Raw genomic sequence first — 20,494 nt, 5'->3', positions numbered from 1 at the left:
CGGGTTTTCGGAAGGAATGTATTATAGAACCTCTCACTTAACAATATAGCTCATACTCATACTCAATATACTCATCCATGTTGTATACACATGGGCTAAAATGCAGTACCCTACATACACACTAGTAGTTTAATTTGAATGCATGAATTCATGAATGAATCCTACTGATTCTCGCCTGGGTCCAGACCTCAGAATCTGGCCACTCCACAGAGTGAATTGTACTGAAGATGAAAATGGGGTAACTAGTTGACAATTCTGTCTGATATTAGGCTATTCTCATTCCCCAGTGGAATTACATTGTGCATAGTCTACTGTATGACTTTATTAGATGTCATTTTCCAATATGTAATTATATTCGAGCCGTTAAAACAGACAACTAAGCCATTTATTAAAAGGTTCATGACATATTCTGATTTTTCAAGAATTTATTTAGCTATATGTTTGATCAACATTGATTCTTCCATCTCCAGGGTTCACATGTTCAAAGTGTAATAAGACATTAAAGCTGGCAAAGATACGGTGACTTAACTCAGCGAGAGTACATTTATTGGTGCAGCAGCTGTCTAAGCAGCAGGTTTATCCTCCACTGCTCGCAGCTTGTTCTGAACAATCATCTGCAAGACATCTTCTATGTCTTTGATCAGCTCCTCCAAAAAACAAAATATCAAAGAAGTTAAATTACAACCCATTCTTATTCAACACGAGAACAATCTTTCTTTTAAAAATATATGCTATATGTTTTTATAAAATAGTATGTTACATTTTTTCAGGAATATTATTCCAGCTGACCAAAGCTTGACTCAAGATGCAAGTTTCATGATATAGATGAGTAGAGATCGTTAAGTCATTAACATGGTACCTTAAAATTGGTTTCTCCGTGCATATTAGAGGGGGATATCTCTTGATGAATGACTGACAGATTCCGAGCAAAGGTCACCAAAGCTCCCTGGAGATCTTCGTGGACTGTTCTATTAACGACACCCCAAACAAATGAGTTTACTAATGTTTCCCATGATGCCTGCGACAAAACAATCACCTTGTTCATCTTATGGTGGTGGTAAAATGAAACTTTCAGCAGACAGTCAGTCTTTAGGGGGGTGAGCACAGCTTGATTTAACTGTTACAGCACTGTGTATGCCAAAGGATTTGAGTGAAAAATATGTTAAATAACCGTCTGCTTAACAACTTTGTCTGTAACATTTACAAAGCCAGAGGTGGCGTCCTAATCCTCTCAAAGAATTGTCTTTTATTTCAGTCTGGAGAAGTCTTTCATCCACCTAATCCTCTGCTGTTCATTCAATGTGCTTGTCTATTTGAGATAGATAAAGTGAACCCAAATATGCTCAGAATTCTTTTTCTTGGCAATAAATCCTAAATTTCATTAATACTGTATGTATATGAATTTGATGCTAAAAGAAATACTCACATCATTCCAATTCTGCATCGCTCACTGCTGTCGTAAACAGCACACAGAGTGCCTTGCTTATTCTGAAAAGAAAGAGCCGCAAACACAAAGTCAAAAGAAGACTTCCATCATCACATAGTGTAGATTAAAATAGTACTCGACTGATTCAGCATTGAATGTACAGTTTAAGGTAGAAATCAATCACAACAAAATAAATTGTCTTATTTATTACAAACATTCTTCTTCTTTGTCATAACCTAGCGCCTACATCACCCATAATGCAACTTGACCACCAACAGTTTGGTCAGTGTCTTGTTCAAGTTGTAGCTAATGCAGCCTCAACGATCGCCTCAAGATGAGCGCAATTAAAAAAAAGTCTGGTAAGCTCACTTCTTTTTTCTTTTTTTTCATTTTCAAACTTGTCAGTCTTCAGACCCAACCGACATTGACTCAAGTGACATCACTCGACACAATTTATAAGACTTCGTGCCGCTCCCTATTATCACATATGCAGTAGATATACTAAGCTGCAAAGTGAACAAAATGTAAGGATGATATAAAGGTACACAGTATTAGAATCAAACAGTATATCATTTGAGTTTTTACCTTCGTGTTAAATCCGATACCATGAGCCTTGCACACCATAAGGAACACATTATGGTATAACATGGACAGGTTAGAGTGAAACAATTGGCTCCCAATAACTGCATAACGATTAACCACAGGAAGCTGTAAAACAAGAACGAGACATAGAATGTAAGTGCATGGCTGTTGGCAGTAATCTAAAACAAATCAAAGTAATTTTATGTTCTATTTTATTTGGAGTTAAGGTATACTAGGTGGCGGTGTGTGTAAACGTGGGTGTAGCAGAGATGGCTGAACCCCATACACATGTCCTTAGGGTCACTGTTGAGTTTGGGGAGTGTGTGTGATTAGTAAACATGAGTGTGGGGCACATGTGGTAAACTGTTGGGCCTTTCTTAATTAACTGTGAAGAGGAACAATTAATGTTTAGAAGACATGCCAAGTACAAGATGTGCTTAATTGTATGATGCCAATCAAAGAAACCACAGTTTTGGGACTGCAAATGTTAGCATTCAATTTGAGACAAAAGAACTACCGAATGCACAAAAAGGACTACTCAAAGCACAGTAAATATCACCATAATAGAGGGGTTCTGAGCATGCGAGTGTTATAAGTAACACTAGAGAGGTTGATTACTTAAAAGTGGCAGGGCTCAAGAGGATAAAAATGGTCCTGGTTCTCAGGGACCTTTGGGAGACAACAAGAGCAGGCCTAAGCCTCTGTGAGCTCAGGAGATAGCCCATAACTCGCTGTGATGGGTGTGTGTTTGTGGTTGTCAAACACAGGACCCTCACACAACAATAAAAGTGTCCAACAGGGATTTAATTGTGTTTGTAATATGCAGGCCCCTAATGATGGCCACTGCTAAAGCCATTAACCACCGCGGTGGCTCAACTGCTGTACTGAAGCACCAGGCCACCGACTAAATGAATGTCTGATAAAATAATACAAGTCGCAGATTAACAAGCGTAAACTCGGGCATACTGCTAATAAAAGAACTCTATTGTTTAAGGCCTGGCGCCAGGTTGATGAGGTGTTCAAGCATGCATACACATGCATAATGAAAATGGTATGAATTATTAATGTGTTGATTATTTAGGCTCATCTATCAAAATGATAATGAATTCAGCACCTAAACACCAATTGAGCTCAGTGCGTAATTACAGTATTTAGTTGTATTTAACAAAAATAAAGAGCAAAACATTGATCTATCTCTGTGATTACTGTAGTGGTACAATAATATCCTCCAAAGTCCCAGCTTGCTTTAGATATGGTAGGTTCATTCTTGTTGAGAACACTGTAAAAGTATACAAGTTCAAAACGGTCCTTATAAGCAAATATAAAATGGTACTTTGGCTGCAATCGGGTGTTCACAGCATTTCTCTTTGATTGGCACCGGCACTTCTAAACAGCCTGCGCGGCAATTCAGCGTTCCTCCAGTCATCATCAGAAGCATCTGGGTCATGGCCAGCTGGTCACTGTATGCAAGGTCCACATCAATAGCCCACACCTGCAAACAAGACATCGTGAACTCGGTGTCACAGCAGAGAAAAACAGACACTATAAACTTCAATTCCAATTTAATCACAAAAATGGAACATCAAAGTATTTCACCCAAGAATCCTTTTAAAGAGAGGGGTCAGTACCTTTTAATCCTTACAATGTTATCCATGTTGAGAGGCAGGGGAAAGGAAAACACGGTTAATGGTGTGTGCTCGTCAGATCTAGGTAATTCAGTTGTGGAATGACACGTGCACAAAGTAGATCCTTGGTATTTGTATTCAGTCTGCCTTGGGCTAATTTGTTTGTCACAGTTCTGATGAGAAGCTAAGTTCAGATATGTATAGTAAATGGCGTCATTATAAGTATATTAAGGAGTCAGGTATGGTCATAACCTTCTGCTTAAACAGGGCTAATTTTCTCAATAATAACCTAATAGCTATACCCTCTCTTCAAAAGTGGGAAATAAATCACCAGTGAAGGAGTTGTTAATAACTAAGTGGCAGTCGGCTGCCTCCTTTTGCTGTTCCTATTTGTCAAAGTAAACGCTCCTGCCACTAAATGCAAATCGCTGCCCGTCTGAACCCCACAGTCTCTGTAACCTGAGCACTTTATCTCCACTAACACATGGATATCTGACCATGTACAGTAATTCTCTTATAAGCCACATTTCATTTTTTATTAAATTCAAATATATTGTGAAATATAGGTCATAGTCTAGGGCTGCAACAAACTTTCATTTTTATTATTAATCTGACAATTAGTTTTTTCGATTAGTCATTTAAAAAAAAAATGAAAATAGTGAAAAATGCTTTGGCATTTTTTGTTAATAATAAATTGAATAATCAAACAATTATCATAAATAAGTAAATAATAAATTAATCATATCAAAACTTCAATAATGTATGAATTTTAGGGAATGCAAAAACATTTCATAACACTTCATGTGAAAGAAACACCTCAAATTATGTATTAAAATATTAATCAAGTTAAAAAAGTCTTTATGTTACAATAATTTTAGGTAATATAGACAACAGTGTTTTCCAATGCGTAAAAAAGCCATTGCTTATGATTTGTAATTGCATGAGTCCATATTGTGATTTCAAAAGACTAGATTTAAAATTGCATACTGTACAAGCTATATGAGCCTGGCATAAAAGGGATTAAACAGTATATGAAAAAAGTGTACAGTCAAAACAAAAAAAGGTTTGGCAGTGCTGCACCCAGGCACCTATACTGTCAGCAGAACAGCAGCTACCATTGGAGGGATGCATCAGGTTGATACCTGGGCCTGACTGACGGACACACCATTCACTCGACTCACTAAAAATCATACTCCAATGTCTCATTGTCGCTTTTAACAAAGCCGTGGGAAATGTAAGCCTGGATTGTACCTGTTTTCTATTGCCATGCATTTTCATTAAAACCCCTGATGCTGCAGCTGGGGCCCCACCGTTCCACAATGTGAGGAAGGACTGCAAGGGCAAACATATGTGACCCACTTCTTCCCATCAAATAAAGTAGGCAGCTTTTAGCAACAGGTTTGAATCTAAATTGATGTTTAAATCCAGACAGGTTTGCCCATGTGGCTCTCCTCTGTCTGAGCTCTGTGTGTGGGGAGATGGTTAAAATCTGTCTTTAATGTTCCTGCCTCTATTGAAGCACATGCTGTTTATAGTCTGTTCTTAATTATGCTGTCAGTGAATCACATTCAATTTTGGGTCAACATTGAAACTGGAAATTTATTTTAAGGCTGTCATTATAGCAAGTTAAAGAAAGGGGCAGCTTCAGTTCCAATGATGAATTTGAGAAATAGCATATTTTATGATTTGAGTGTCACTAAAATTACAATTTAGTGACTAAATGAAATTCTGAAATGAAAGAAATACTGAGATATATTTTTTCTTAAAAAATGAATACAATGTAATAAAATCCACAGCCCATATAAAGACTACTGATAAAACATACTGTATTTTAAGCCTTAAAGGAACCAATAATATGAATGTACCAAAGTAAAATTATTTAAAGTTTTAAGCTGCAAATTGCATTGTCTGTACACTGCTTCACTCACACTCTGTTAACATCTAATCCATAAGAGACTACCCTCTAGTGGCAAGCATGCCCTTAAATAGTGTCAACTTTCAATCTTTTTTTTATAATGAAAATACATTATGAATGCAAACACAACAGTGAATAAGATAATTACTTGAAATGTCTTGAATAAGAGGAAGATTTATTGCAATCTGATTCATTTTTATTAAAAGAAAAAAAGATCTTAACAAATTTAGTATCCAATTTCACCCATTTTGTAAAACTGTAGAGTAGCTCTAGTGCTCTTTCCACTGTTTTGCTGGTCTAGTATTTTATGGACCATATTATAAACAAAGTATTTCATTTTACAGCTCTGGATCAATACGCAGTCAGTGTAGCCACACGTTAGGAGCAGAGGTTAAACCATCATAAACCAGCCCATTTCCAATATCATAAATCAAGAAGGTTTCAACATAACTTAATCCTGACAAATGAGATAAGGCTTCGATGGTGCCTCGCTGTAATAACGAGACAAATTTCAGCAGACCACTGCAGGTAAGCGGCTAGGGGTTAAACACTGACAGGGTATCCCTGTGAAGCTGCCAAATCACTTTAGAATGACCTATAGTCTGAAAGATAGTTGCCTCTGAATTTCTTGGCACTGTGAGGTTAAAGGGCAGGACTTAAATGGTGGAATCAGTGTATCGACACAATAAGACCTGACAGTTTATTAGATGGCCTTGTGACACATTTTGTCCCTGTGCCCAATGTTTGCCTTGACTGTTTTCCTAATCCCAGGGGAGCAGTATGGGAGACACCTATCTGCTCATATAGATCCCTGATCCAGCCTAAAAATTGATCTTTTTACCAATTTGGTGAAATAGAGAGCTTTGACAACACATGCTGCAACAGCCCAGACTACATCTATCATATGAGCTAAGGCTATCTCTTGCCCTGTCTGTGTCTCACCTTTTGCTCCATGGTGTTGCTGTTCAAAAAGGTAGCCAGGTCCAGAGAGACATAACCTACGATAAGACGCTGTAGACAGGCCTGGCCCAAACGCACGCAGATGGATTGCAAGGTCTCTGGGTGTACAGAGGTCTGAGGAACAGTGGAGCCTATAGCTTCCAGTTGACAGGAGCCGTGAAGTTGGTCTCCACAGGACAGCATGGTCACCTCACCCCCGGGCTCCAGCAGCAGATCTACTGTCAGACAGGTGACGCTATCTGAAGGGGGGTAGGCCTCCACCACACCGCCTGGACACAGGGCAAGAGCAGAGGAATGGCTTCAGTATAGACAACAAAAAGTTACCAGATGATACAGCAACTGAAACTCTCCTGGCAGCTGTTTAACAACCAACAAGAGTAACACGAAATGTATTAAACTTGTCAGGACATAAAGGCAACATCTGAGAACTAGGAAGGACATAGGAAATGACTGTTATCATCTTCCAAATGGTTGTATTTGCAGGTGAATAGCATTCAGTGCGCGACAATAGGAATCTGACCTTGCCTGAGGAAGGTCTTCAGGAAACAGGCCCAGTTGGGATAGGAGGAGGTTTTAGCAGGCTGGGCGAAATGGGCAAGCCACTCTGGGATTTCATCTAAATATCTGAGCATTACAGACTCCTGCAGAAAGAACGTTAAGGTACATGCATTAGGGATCTACCAACAATGAGTTGGTGACTAATCTGAGGACATTATCCATTTGCTAATTCAAAATCAAGTCCTGGCTGCTTTATTTTGTTCCATTATCAAAGCTTTCTAGGTGTCGACTACATTATTGTAAATGCCCTTGTGTTCTCCGGATGACTCCAGTGACTGCTTGTTATCCTCGAGACCTTTGGTGGCTGCTTCAATTTCTGTGCGAGTGTCTGATGGATACTGCGGGACGGTCTATCTGTGAGTGACAGCCTATTATCAGAAGGCCTCAGGAGTCTAATGGCTTTAACTCACAGGCACAAAGACAGCACCTGCCCTCAATAACAACTCTCTCCATTGGGCAGCTGATGAATGCCTAAGCTTACCCCATCTATCTGGGGATCAATCAGGGCTTGAATGGGATCGATATCACTCTTGTTTCTGTAACTAGGAAATGCCATAATGGTTTCACCACTTAATTATGCTGTTAATTTCTAACTTTTGTTTTAGGTTTTCTCTAGCAATGCTGTGATATAGTCAAAAGTAAAAATTACTCTACTAAACTTTTGGCTGTAATTTTATACCATATACAGGTATATTGTGTTATAAAAGTACAATTTAACGCTTATGTTGACTGTATGAAGAGTCCAAGTGCTGAGTCCTCTTTTAAATACAGGGCTCTGTATGTTATAATGTCTGTGTATGACCATTAAACAATAAAATATGTGAAACTTGAATGGAAATAATGTCTTTGTTTTTTTCATCATTCTATCCAGAGCGTTACTTTGTTTTGAGTATATGCTGTCTGGCTTCAATGGAGACAGGACTGGAGATTATGCTGTTGATATTCCAGTCATGTAACTGCCATCATCATATTCAAGTACTGTAAGAGGCGAGGTCAAATGCTACACAGTGATTCCCACTATACAAACCATAAAGCACACAATGGTGCGGCAAAAAGTGTAAGGGAACGGATGTCATTTTCAACGGAAGAGCAAGCTCACCCCAGGACTTTGCCTATGCAGTTCGCAGAAACAGCAGGACAGGAGAAAAAGAAAGAGAGGTATTTTGCAATAAATTATTTGGACTTAAACTGCGTACAGTACCCAGTGATAGGATTCCGGCTTTGCTTGGTGTCCATATAAAGCCAAGAAATCTGGTCATAAATAAAATAGATGTTGCCCTGCCTCTTTGATTGCCATTTCATGCCTCCATTACATAGTGAAAAAACTGAGAAGCTGCAGTAAGTCTTGTGTATAGAGGGATATAATCTGACTAGTCATACATTCTGTATGAATATTTATTTGCTGTAGCACTGTGTCACCAAAGCTTCAACCTAAATCTACCTTCACTAATTCCATGAGTAATACTAGATGAAACATTTGTTACAGCACTCTGTTGTTTTGTCATTGTCCTCATCCCTGGATAAATGTAACATCTTAGTACAAGAATATCAAAATTTCCTCCGTTTAAAGATAAACAAAAAGCACTTATAACCTTTAATGAAATGAAAATATAAAGCAAACACTTCAAACAGGGACCACAATAAATGTTTTTAACGTCTACTTAAGGTTAATTCAGGTTAATTACGTTAAGGCAGAACATTATATATTTAAAGTCCTCTGTGTAATTGCATACTGCACAATATTTAGGCAGAAAACATCTGCACGAAATGTCCCTGTACCTCTTCAGTGGTAGTGATTATCAAATGACCCATTTCGTTGACAAACTTAACCTAAATAAGGTGTTGCTCAAGATCTGTTTGAACACAGCGTGACAAAAAGAAATACTCCATCTGTTGATGCTATTAGGTGTAATTTTTACCCTCTTGTGCCTAATGATCCATATGCAAGCTGTGTGAGCGCTTAAGTGTGTGTGTGGCCCCCTTCAGGCATTACATGGGTGCAGATCTACATGTCTTTAACCTCTCTCTATGTAAATGCTGAAAGAGGCCTGGGGGCTTTCCTTAGGCTGAAACATTGTGCCGGAGGCTGTGGGCCTCACAATATTCAGAGAAACACAAAATCTCATAGACCTGTGTAAAAACTTTAGTGTGGATGCGAACCCTCCTCCTTCTTTTTGTACCCTTTTAGGCTTTCTTTTACATAGCCAGGAGGGATCTGATTGTTGGTATTATTCTGAAAGACCACATGGTATTCTTGTGAGTCAGGCTTCTTCATGCTGAGCCCTTCAGAACAAGCAATAATTACAAAAATACACACAGTCTGTGTAGATTAGACGGCCAAGTATACTCTCTAATTGTGTCTAATAGTGATTATAAAGGGTCTGATATTTTTATAATATACACCTAAATCATCAGTTATTTGTTAGTTTTGGTCAACAATTATCTTGATGGCATTCTTGGTAATTATGAATTAATATTTAAAATGCTTCATTTGATTTGTGTTTCATTAATAATTAATCAAATTGCTCCTATTAACATAAACATAGCTTTAAACGTCCATTGCTTAAATGCTTGCAAATATTCAGTATCTATCCTATTCACTTGCTGTCATTGCTGTTGCAATTAGGTCTACTTCTTTCACATTAATGAGTGTTATATCTCAAAATATACTGCCATGTTTAAACATCCATCTACAGTTTCTGCTGTGAGGAGAGGATGGCGAGGAGATACACTGATATAAAATATTCATATGTTTCTATCTAATCAACAACAGTTTTCTGTAATCTTTCAGCATAAATAGCCAAATTGCTCTTCGATATACACAAGTACAACAGCAGAAGGACGATGTACTACCTTTAAGGCAATAATACATTTTAATGGAAAACAATGTCATAAAAAAACATGCAATGAGGAGCACAGGGTGTGGGCTTTGCTTTGATTAAAAGAGCAAGGTGTAGAATAAAGGCCAGTTAAAGTGTTGTGTCCATATGGCCCAGAAGCCCCGAGGCTGTCGGCCATCACTGGGGGCCTCGGCACTCTTCCCTCTCCATGGGACCCCAGCTGGTGAAACAAACCCCATTTACTTTCCTGTGCTGCCTCAGCCACCATTATGGACCTTGGCTGTGGCTCAGCCACTCTCTGCCATAATTAACAGCACAAATGCCACAACAATTACAGCCCTGCACTGCACATACACTATGAATCAAAGAACGAGCTAATAGGAACAAAATAGAGTGAGCCATAAGAAGCTTGAGATGACTGCTGTTCTTTCGAATGGAATAAAAAGTAAAATCGTTGTGCTCCAAGCCCACAATCATTAGCCTGTAATTAGTTTACACAAAGCTCCCAGTTAAATGGCAAAATACGGTAATTAACACATGACAGAAAATCAAAGGCTACTTTGTAAGCATATGAGAAATAAGAGCCAGGGGCTCAGAAGCTGTGTACAGATTGCATCTGTACTAAATGAATGGTTTACCAATGATTAAGTGCATTTTATTTGTTTTGAATAGTTCTAAGATTAAATCTGAATTTATTTTTTGAGGGGAAAGCAAATGCTGCTATTTCGTAGAATAATTACAGTGTCACACTTTTAACACTACACATGGTATTTGTACTAAAATGTTCTCTTTACAAATGACTCAGAACCATTTAGTGAGTATTATGGATAAACAGGTCTTATGATGTTCAATTAAAAAAATATACGTGCAAAGAAATGAACAGAGAAATTATGAATTTCTGTAGTGTGATTGATTGATTGTCACTGTCAGGTGAGTTAGGGTATTACTACCATTGTACAGTTTTCCCCAACAGACCGACACTAGTTGATGTGTGTGCCTCAGAAAAAGGATAAAGGTTTTGTGTACAAACAGATATTTTATCTATTGATCTCTGGGCTAAATGAAGGCATCCCTCTGACCCTACTGTGACCTATGCCTGTGTTCATTCACTGACAGAAGTTAATCCAACCTTTGTCTTTGAGCTGTCTTATCTCATCAAGAAGCACAATCTTTTAATATCAAGCTGTTACTGTAATGTTATCTGTTAAGTATCAAGTTGTCACCATGTTAACATTAAATGGCCAATCCCTCATCGGTATGAGTGTAATAATAGCAATAAACTTTATTTGTATTGCACTTTTCTAAAATCAGTGCTTTGGGGGAGCCATAAAAACAAGACATAATAGTAAAAAACATCAATTTAGGGAGAAGTAATAAGGGGGAAAAAAATTAAAAAGAATAAACAAGCCAAAATTCAAGCAAATTACATAAAACGTTTCATGAAAGTAAGTGTATAAAATGTCCTTTAAAATTTTAAATTTTAAGAAGTGGTCCTATAGTTTGTGACGGGAGGGAATGACACAATTCTATGAGTCACGTCTTTACCTGAATCCATTCTGTGTTCCACAGCTCAGGACCAGAACGATGGCATTCCTGCAGGGCCCAGTTATAGCATCTAAGATGGCATATATCACAGTATGCTGTGCCACGGCCATCATGCTCAGAGTCCATCTTGAAGAGCCAGCGTTGCACATCAATGTTTTGGGTCATGAGCCTAGCCAGTGTTTCATGAAGCTAAAGCAATAGAGAGACATGTGAATTACAAACTAAGGGATATAATTAATCAAAAATGAAAATGTGTTCTCAGGCACTGATAAAATACCTCATGCTGTAATGGAGTATGTGTATGTATTTGTGTTTTTGATCTCTGACCTGGTTTAGCGAGTAGATGTCTCCTTGACCAGGGGGTACATCCACCTCTGCCCCGATAAAGATCCTCCTCCCTCCAGACTTGGTGCTGTAGAGCTGTGCAATAGCTGGTTCTGGAGCCAGGATTGGCACCCCTAGCTCATCAGCCACTGCCAGGTCATCCATATGGGCCACTCCACCCACAATATAGGCCTCCTTCCCCTGGATCAGGTTCTTGATGCGCTTCAGAGTGCGTGGACTGTACTTTAGCACCGTGGACAGGCACATGTTACGCGTCTGGAAGAGAAGAGGGGATAAAGAAATTCTGCTGCAGCTAAGAGTTCTACATGTGTCTTCCAAGGGTTGTTTCTTGACCTGATTTATCACTGTGTACACACAACAGATCTATTATTGTAATAGCCAGAAGGGTTTTAACCTCTCCTGTATTCCAGCAGGTTGAATTGATAAAAGCTGCCTGTGGGAGGCCTCCCCTATCCTTCACATCTTTAATGTGTGCTAGCAATGAGCTCCTTGGGAATATAACTAATTACTTCACATCTGTATTTATTTGATCCACATGGAATTATCCCTTCTGTCACTGGCAGAATGCGCTGCCAGCCATGGGTTGCAGTGATTCATCTCAGCAACACGTCTGGCACAGTTTAACAACAAAACAGCGGGAAAATCAATAGAAAGAAATGAAGAAGACCATGTCATGTTGAACATTCCATCTAGTGCAAAAGGATATAAAAAGATGGATAGAATGGCTGGATGTAAAAAGACAATATAACAAAGCCTTCCTTTAATCGCACTGAGCTAATCAAAATAATTCAGAATTTAAAAAAATGCAGCAGTTAGATGAAATAAACAGTTAATAAAAACAACTAAAATGGAATCCAGTTATTTACTGAACACCAGCTAGAGACCATTACATGTAATTTAATTAAGTATAACTTAATATAGCTCGAGTGTGTTTACTTTGAAATAACACAATGTTTAATTTCAAAAGTAGTAAAAGGGAATGAAAGTCTCTAACTCTCACAAGACAAGTGTATAATAACAATCTCCTCTAGTGCCCTCTAGAGGAGAATTCATAAACTATGAATGCTTGTAGCAGCTCTACAGTATAATACAATGGATTTCTCTTCAGTAAATTGTGAGATCCTACTGAAAAATGGAATGTTTTATCTATTTTTTTTCTTTAAACTTTACATTTGTACACAAACTGTCAATGTGATTGACCTTACCGGGAAATAATCTACAGCCTCAGGGGTGAGGATGATGAAGCGCCTGACGGAGGAGGATGAGGCTTTACAGGTCCCAGTTTCATCCACGACTGTTGCTCCATCACACTTCAGGAGATTGTTGTAATAGCGCAAAATGTCGTCCCCCAGATGTCGCGGACATACATAGATCACCTCCACATTTTCATCTTACAATGTACAATGACAAGAAGGTAATGACAAATTTATAGTAGAGCATACAGAGAAAGTTAAAATGTGTATAGCAGTGAGGCAGTGAAACGCTCTTACCTCTAATATCACACAGTCTGCTTATTTGGATGTTCTGTAGGATGTCAAATCCCCTCATGTTCATACGTTGGCTCTGAGAGTATCCTGTCAGAACAAGGTCACAAAAGTCTGAACAAGACTTTTAAAGAGAGAGTCATATCCTCTTTAACTAGCTTCATTTAAAAAAATCTGTACCTCTGCACAGCTACCCTCAGATGTGCGCACCACTAGACGGGGATGGGTAGTTAAATCTAATCCCATAATGGTGCAATCTGATTAATTTAGCTTAATAACTAGCAGGTGAGTCCCGTTGCACCATGTTCAGTCACCACTGAGATACATCCAGGATTTTTCTCTATGTCTGTCTGTCTGGATTTCTGCCTGAGAGAGAATCCTCAACTGAATCAAGGTAATTAAATGATTGGATTCATGCTAATTAACAACAATGGGGTTCAACTTTCTAATTATCCTTGCTCACACAGCACTCTCTGTAGCCACCCCAAGTGCAAATAAAGCATTCCATCTGCTAGTAATTAGGCTTAATAATTTTAGACAATCGCTCAATGATTTACAATGCACATGCCTGATTACAGTCTAAATGTGAGTGCCATGGTGAGATTAGAACAAGAACGGATCATAGCTTGCACTCTATGTCTAGTGCAAAGACATAGCAGCTTTTTTTTTTTTGCACAGCAATAAAATAAGACCTTTGTGCCTCTTGCAAATATTCAACATAATGGCTTTTCATTTGCCTAATCTGCAAATTAAATGGCGATTGAGACTAAATTGTTCAGTTGCCTGGCATGGGGACTGTCATCATCCTGTGAGTGCTTTCCTGCAGAGAGTCATTTGAACGAGACAGAGTGCCTCCACCAGGGCCACAGACTGGGGCAGCAGAGTGGTGAGATAGGGGATGACTGCTGCTGGATCAGATGTGTGTGTGTGCAGCAGGCAGAGAAAGCTACCTAATGAAGGGATGTGGATAATGGTCCTCTTGGAGGACTGGATGTGTTTCCAGTTGGCTGCCAGATGCTGGGGATGGAGAAAAGGAGTGATCAGAGAGGGGACGGCTTGGATGCGCACGCACACACGCACGCACGCACGCACACACACACACACACACACACACACACACACACACACACACACACACACACAAATCATCCCTGCATAGCTAAAACACATCAAGCCAATCTCTCTCTAGGCTAACAGAAGCAAACCAAGCATAAAATACCACCTTAATTAAATTAAGCGTTTACTTTAGAAACATCTTCTCACAATTAATTCAATCAGCAAGGTACATGATGCTACTGCCAGGGGAAGATTAGAAGGCTTAATTAACAGGGTATGAATGTTTAAAGAGTCAGAGCATACATTTAGTGCATGTATACACACACAGCGATGTTAAAACTAAATGAACTTGTAGGCACTAATTAATATTGTGTCAGCGCTCTAAAAGATGTTCAACCCAGATGACAGCACGGACATGACATTTACGCTGAATGGGAAAAAATGAAGAGAACATTATACATCTAGGAAAATTGTGCTTTCTGGAAGAGCTAAATTGAAGCAAATTTTTATTTCTTACTTTTAGGATTGCAAGATTCTGCTATGGCAAAAAGAGGTTAAAAATATTTGTAGTAATGTAATGTAGTAAATTGGTCTTCCCTGTTTCTGCATTTGTCTTTTTATGCTATCAATGTGGCTGCAGTTTCACTGTATTCATCCGTCTCACTCTTTCTTTCTACTGTTCTCTACTGTTCATCCATCTCACTCTTTGTTTCTGCTGTTCATCCATCTCACTCTTTCTTTCCACTGTTCCCTTCCTTTCATCTAACTCCTCTGATGTTTTTATGTTTATCTGGTTTCTTTCTGTTGTTCTATGCTGTTCATCTGTCTCACTGCTCCCCTCTGCTGCTCTGTGTTTCTGTTACTCTCAAACCAGAAGTACTAAAGCAGCACATTTTAGTGAAAGTTACATACCATGATTAATGTTCCTGCATTTTTATTGACATGACATTGCCCCATGTCTCTCCTTACTTTCACAATAATTAACTCAAAGTAGTAGTACCTTTGAATGTTGCTCTAACACAAATTTTGATTGATCCTCTGAAGTTTGCGACTGAGTGACTGGGAGATAGAACCTTACAGTAACAAGATGAAACTTAGAAACATATACAGTATATATACTATATATATATATATATATATATATATATATATATATATATATATATATATATATTGCCTGAACAATATTTTAAAACAATGAACCTGTTTTTTGTTCTGGATTTTAAAACACACAAGTTCAAAGTAACGTTCAAACATTATCCAGATCATTTAATATTTATAATAAATGATAATACCTCAGCTAGAACCATGGACATCCACATTAAGGAGTTTCTTATTTAATTTAACTTAATTTAATTTAGAAGTCATAAATACAAGTCTGACCCTAATTTTGAGAAATTAGGGGTAAAAAGAGAAACAAGGGCAAGCTTTGAAGAGGTGAGAGAGCAATATTAAGTAAAAGAAATGAAGAGAAAGCCATGTTGGATTTAAGCAACATCACCTGTGCTCTGCTGCGGAAATTCTCCAGTTGTCTAAAACGCCGGGCCTGCAGGGCCTTCCTGACACGACGCATCTGAATGTGCATCAACCATGAGATAGCGATGGTGCCTGCCGCCCATTTGCGCTGGCAATGGCGCAGGTAGGCTGTCTGGGCTAAGTAGCGCCTCCAGCAGGACTGGATGCGGATGGCAGCTGCCTCGATGCCTCCCTCTCCCTTGTAGCGTTGACCTGGGCGTAAGACCAGGCTCAATACCTCCTCCCAGTTTTCAAGCACTGGGAGGAGGCTGATCACTGAAGGAGCCTTTCCCCAACCATTATCCCAACCATGGCCAAACTCCACAAGCCGTTCCCCGCTCACTTTGGCTAGAGGCACAGCAAAGTCCCTGAGCAGCTTTTCCAGGTCTCCCAGAGCATCTACCACACCGCTCCAGCACAAGCTAAAGCTCTGCTTGAAGTGACAGAAATCTGTCGCCATTGGGTTGATCCGTCCCTTAATGATGGTAAAGGGGTATTTGCTGATGTTTACTGGAACTTGCACAGGTAGATTCTATGGAACTCAGGGAAACAAGTGAGAGGCAACCAACCTAGACTTTAATAATATAGCTGAAGAAATTGAAATATTATCTTAGATCACATTATTTTTTCTTGATTTAATTCAACATCTATCTTAAACTAATACAATATTCTTACCTGAGGGCTTTTAAGGATCAGAACATTGGTGGCTTGCATCATACCCCCGTGGTCCACATTCTTGGAGTTTGTGGAGGGAGGCGGCGTCTTGGTGGTCCAGAGGGGTGTGCATTCTCTGCCTATACTTTGGAAGGTGGATCCAGGTTCTGTTTCCCATTTGAGCTGCTTGTGGCCTAGAATCACAAGCAGACAGGTATGGCTCAGTGATCAATCAGTGGCAAACACTGGTCAATTTAAAATCAAGTAGCAGCAGTCCCTGCTACAACACAGTTAAAGACATTTAAACTAAAAGACAGTAAAAAACAATAAGACCAATGGTAAGAAGACAAAATGCATAACTGCAGAGGAGCGCCCACAAAATATTGGATTGCCATAGTGGCAGGACTTTTCCAAGGGCAGCGGACCTGTCTTAGAAGAATATGAATCCTCTCTAGGGTGAAGAGTGGCAGCCTTGTACTGGAGCGATACACGCAAACTTGTATCTGGCACTGATGAGAATAGAAAATAAAATAAGAAAGACAATAATATGGAAAAAAGACAATAAAATGGAAGACAGGATGATGATGAAGTTAATATATAAAACCTACTTAAATGAATGTAACAATGTTAATTCAAAATGCCACAAACATGAAAGAAAACACCAACAGACGCGTACAATTAATGACCATTTGTCTAGAGTAGAACAGAGGTGAGGTGTTGGTGATGAGGTGGTAAAATATCTGTTTACCTGTCACCACGTCTTCGTCAGGCATTGCCAGGATATGACGGCCCTTTGGTTCAATGGCCGGAAGACTCACCACAGGGCCAATAATTATTCTGTGATGTTTTGCCTTAACAGAACACTTTTTTATTAGATCAGAGGTTGTACATGGAATTTAAATAAGATCAAAGCAATGCTCTCAGATCCCGGTCCAGTATTTTCTTGTCTGGCCCTAAATCTTTGTTGTCCCACAGCTATGGAAGCCTTCATCAAAGCTTCATCAAACCAATTTCAACAAGTGGAGAACTTGAATGTTGTTGTTTTTAACTCCAGCAGATAGAGTTTCTTTCTTTTCTAGAAATATTGTTGTAGATATGGGATGTAACCAACCATTAATCAGATGCATGCCAGCTTAGTGATGTAAGAAAAAAAATAACTAGCAGAATCAGTACAAGAGGCCTGGGATATCTTACCTGATTACAAAAAATTGATTTTCTGTATTTAGGAGAGCCGTAAAACTGGAACTGGCAAAGTTGTAAACTGTTGTGAAACCCATCTAACCCTACATCAATTAATCACCAAGTAGCCAACATTAAATGTTTATTTTAAAACACTATAACTCACAGCAATTCTGTTATTAATTCAAATGTGTCATTACTCATAAAACACAAAGTTGATGCTGCTGATCCTCCAGACTTTTCACCTAATGTCCTCTCCTTCGTTCTCCTCAGACCACTGAGCTCTCTGACAGACCACAGGTAGTAGCCAGGTGCTGGGAGAATCTCCCCTCAAAGGCACACATCTGTTTCAGATAGGGGTTGGGAAAAGGTGGCACCTTTTTGTAAAATTGCTAAAATGCAAAAGCTTGTTTCCTGGCATGGAGAAGAGCTGGCGTGAGTTGCAGGAGGAGGCAGCAGGCAGAGAGCCAGTGGTTAGCAGTTGGGGAAGCTACGGCTGTCTTATTGGCATGCTGGACCAGGTATCCACTTCTGTCCTGAGACAGCTGTAAACCAGTAGCCCATAGCACAGCAATCAGGCGCCTGTTTCTTTAGAAGAATGCTGATGTGCTGCAATCTGCTGCTTTTCCGCTTTCTGCAGCCAGCATTTCCATCTCTCCTATATCAGAGTGACAGTCTTGGCCACTATTTCTCATGTCAGGTATAGATTACCAAAAACATATTGGAGAAGAAAGAGTGTAAAATATATCTTAAACTAATGCCGACCTTTGCAAAGATTAATTTGTTTGCTGTGACAAGTTCTGGCTGTCCTCACTGAGCCAAGTGACCTTTATGTCACTGTCTCTCTGAGCATGTGACTTGAAGCATCTATTAATGTAGACCTGTATCATCACTCTTTACTCCAGCATAAAGTGGAGGGAAAGGAGCAATGATAATCAATTCATCTTAGTTGCAGCAGAAACTCTTGCAATGCTTCCTAATCAAATCTTTCCTGGGGCATGTGCTGTATGTTACAATTAATATCAACAAAGACTCATGGCCATAGCTCAAGACACAGAAATCAATTTTGAATTGTGCAAAGCAAATAACTGGAGGACATGATATTATAGTATTTTCCAGCAATAAGACAAAGAAGTGTGTTAACAAAGTCTGCTCCAAAAAAATAAAAAAAATACCAGATATATAGTCTGTTTTCTGTTACTAATAAAAACCTAGAATTCACCTGGGTGTTCAGTTTTACAGAGCCACAGTTGAATTAAATGTCACCCACTCCACGATTGTTATGTATGCTACTCAGCCTGACAACAAACTGCAGTACATAATTATGTGACATGAAAAACAACCATCACCTTAATTCCACAAAAAGCCTGAAAGGCTCGATGACAGATGTGAGTCAAGTAGCATTTTTATATCCACCTGGAGTACACAGCACATCAAAGCGAAACAGACACTAAAGTCACACATGTATAACATTATTTCTAGCATAAATTAATTTGACAATACTGGTCATGATTCTGATAGCCCAAAAATCATACTGCATTTTGATATTATTGTGAAGTATAATTTAAGTGAAAAACATGCTAAAGTTATAAATCTATATTCATAGTGAGATTACTTACTGCATTTGGGCTCCTCTTGTGGACATCAGGAAGTGATATCCCAAATTTTTGGTGCATAATGGCTCTGTTGTTTGGGTGAGCAGGATTACACAGCAAACGCATGGTTAACGCTGATTTGTGCTGAAGGAGACAGATAGAGGAAAGGTTTCAAAAATTTAATTAGCAGTATCAAAAATTCAAATGTATGGATGTCTCTGCTAAGCAAAGAAGTAATAATATGGGTTTTTTTTGTCTCATGGGTTGCTCTATCACAACATGTTTTTTTTTTTATCTTGCCTGTCTTAATGTGTAATTCAATAATAGTTGATATTCTAAATTACCTACCTACAGTACATACCGTAGCTTGTATTGTATATTACAAAGTAAAAAGTGTTCATTTCTGAAGATGAACAATAATCTACCTTTTCCCCTGGTGAAGCGCCTGGAAGGTCTTTCCTTTGTGGGTGCACATCTGGGATACTCTCCAGAGCAGGTTTCCTGTGTAATGGCTCTTTTTCAGACTCAAAATACCCATCACCAGAATGACTGCAATATTATTCATATTTCTTAAGAGCTAACAATGAGATGGCAAGGAAAAGTGTTCCCTAAATATATACAGTATATATGTTTCTTACCATTTTGGAATCTGCTTCTTTTTTTGTAAGTCCTCAATTCTTGGAAGAACCAGCAACTGCTTAGTCACTGTTTTCAGATAATCCTCAGCATGTTTCTATTTATAATTAAGAAAAAAACAAATACAGTTGTTTGTTTGTAATTCAGCTTCTTTGGCTAGGTTGATATATATTTAGTATTTTTGTTATCAGTGCTTATTCTGCATGAAGCATCCCTACCCTGATGCTACTCTCTGTCTTGTCAATGGCAGCGTCCAAGGCTTGAATGTCCAGTGTCTTCCCCCTCTCATCGATAGTGATGTTCTCAAGACTACATTTGAGTTGTCTCAAATCCTCTTGAACCTGTAATATACAGTATTGTGACGTAAGCTCCATTTTGTGGTTAATTGGCCAAAGAACAGCCAACAACAGAATTGAACTTTAACTTAACGCGTGTAGTTTAGCTCAAATCAATGCCCAACATTTTGAAAGAAAGGCAAGGCAAGTTTATTTGTATAGCACCTTTCAATAACAACGTTATTCAGTGATTTACGTAAAACATTAAAAGTACTGGAAAGAAACGCATATAAAATGACATTTA

The 20,494-nt window shown here is 38.8% G+C and overlaps 1 protein-coding gene across 1 annotated transcript; it reads right to left on the bottom strand.

Moving 5' to 3' along the window:
* Positions 1 to 563: 563 nt before the first annotated feature.
* On the bottom strand, positions 564 to 20,289 carry iqch (IQ motif containing H; the record flags this gene model as incomplete). Its single annotated transcript, XM_083916431.1, has 19 exons — positions 564 to 647; positions 860 to 968; positions 1,427 to 1,488; positions 2,012 to 2,134; positions 3,342 to 3,500; positions 6,491 to 6,777; positions 7,029 to 7,149; positions 11,452 to 11,640; positions 11,779 to 12,051; positions 13,002 to 13,186; positions 13,287 to 13,370; positions 14,231 to 14,297; positions 15,838 to 16,383; positions 16,527 to 16,699; positions 17,254 to 17,356; positions 19,304 to 19,423; positions 19,705 to 19,828; positions 19,918 to 20,012; positions 20,134 to 20,289. 19 exons carry the CDS (start codon positions 20,287 to 20,289, stop codon positions 564 to 566), a joined length of 3,060 nt encoding a protein of 1,019 aa, XP_083772557.1.
* Between the last annotated feature and the right edge of the window lie 205 nt (positions 20,290 to 20,494).

Source organism: Echiichthys vipera, assembly GCF_963691815.1.
Source record: "Echiichthys vipera genome assembly, chromosome: 7".
Lineage (NCBI taxonomy): Eukaryota > Metazoa > Chordata > Actinopteri > Perciformes > Trachinidae > Echiichthys > Echiichthys vipera.
Note: the sequence above shows the minus strand (reverse complement) of the source record. Positions and strands in the feature narration are given on the sequence as shown.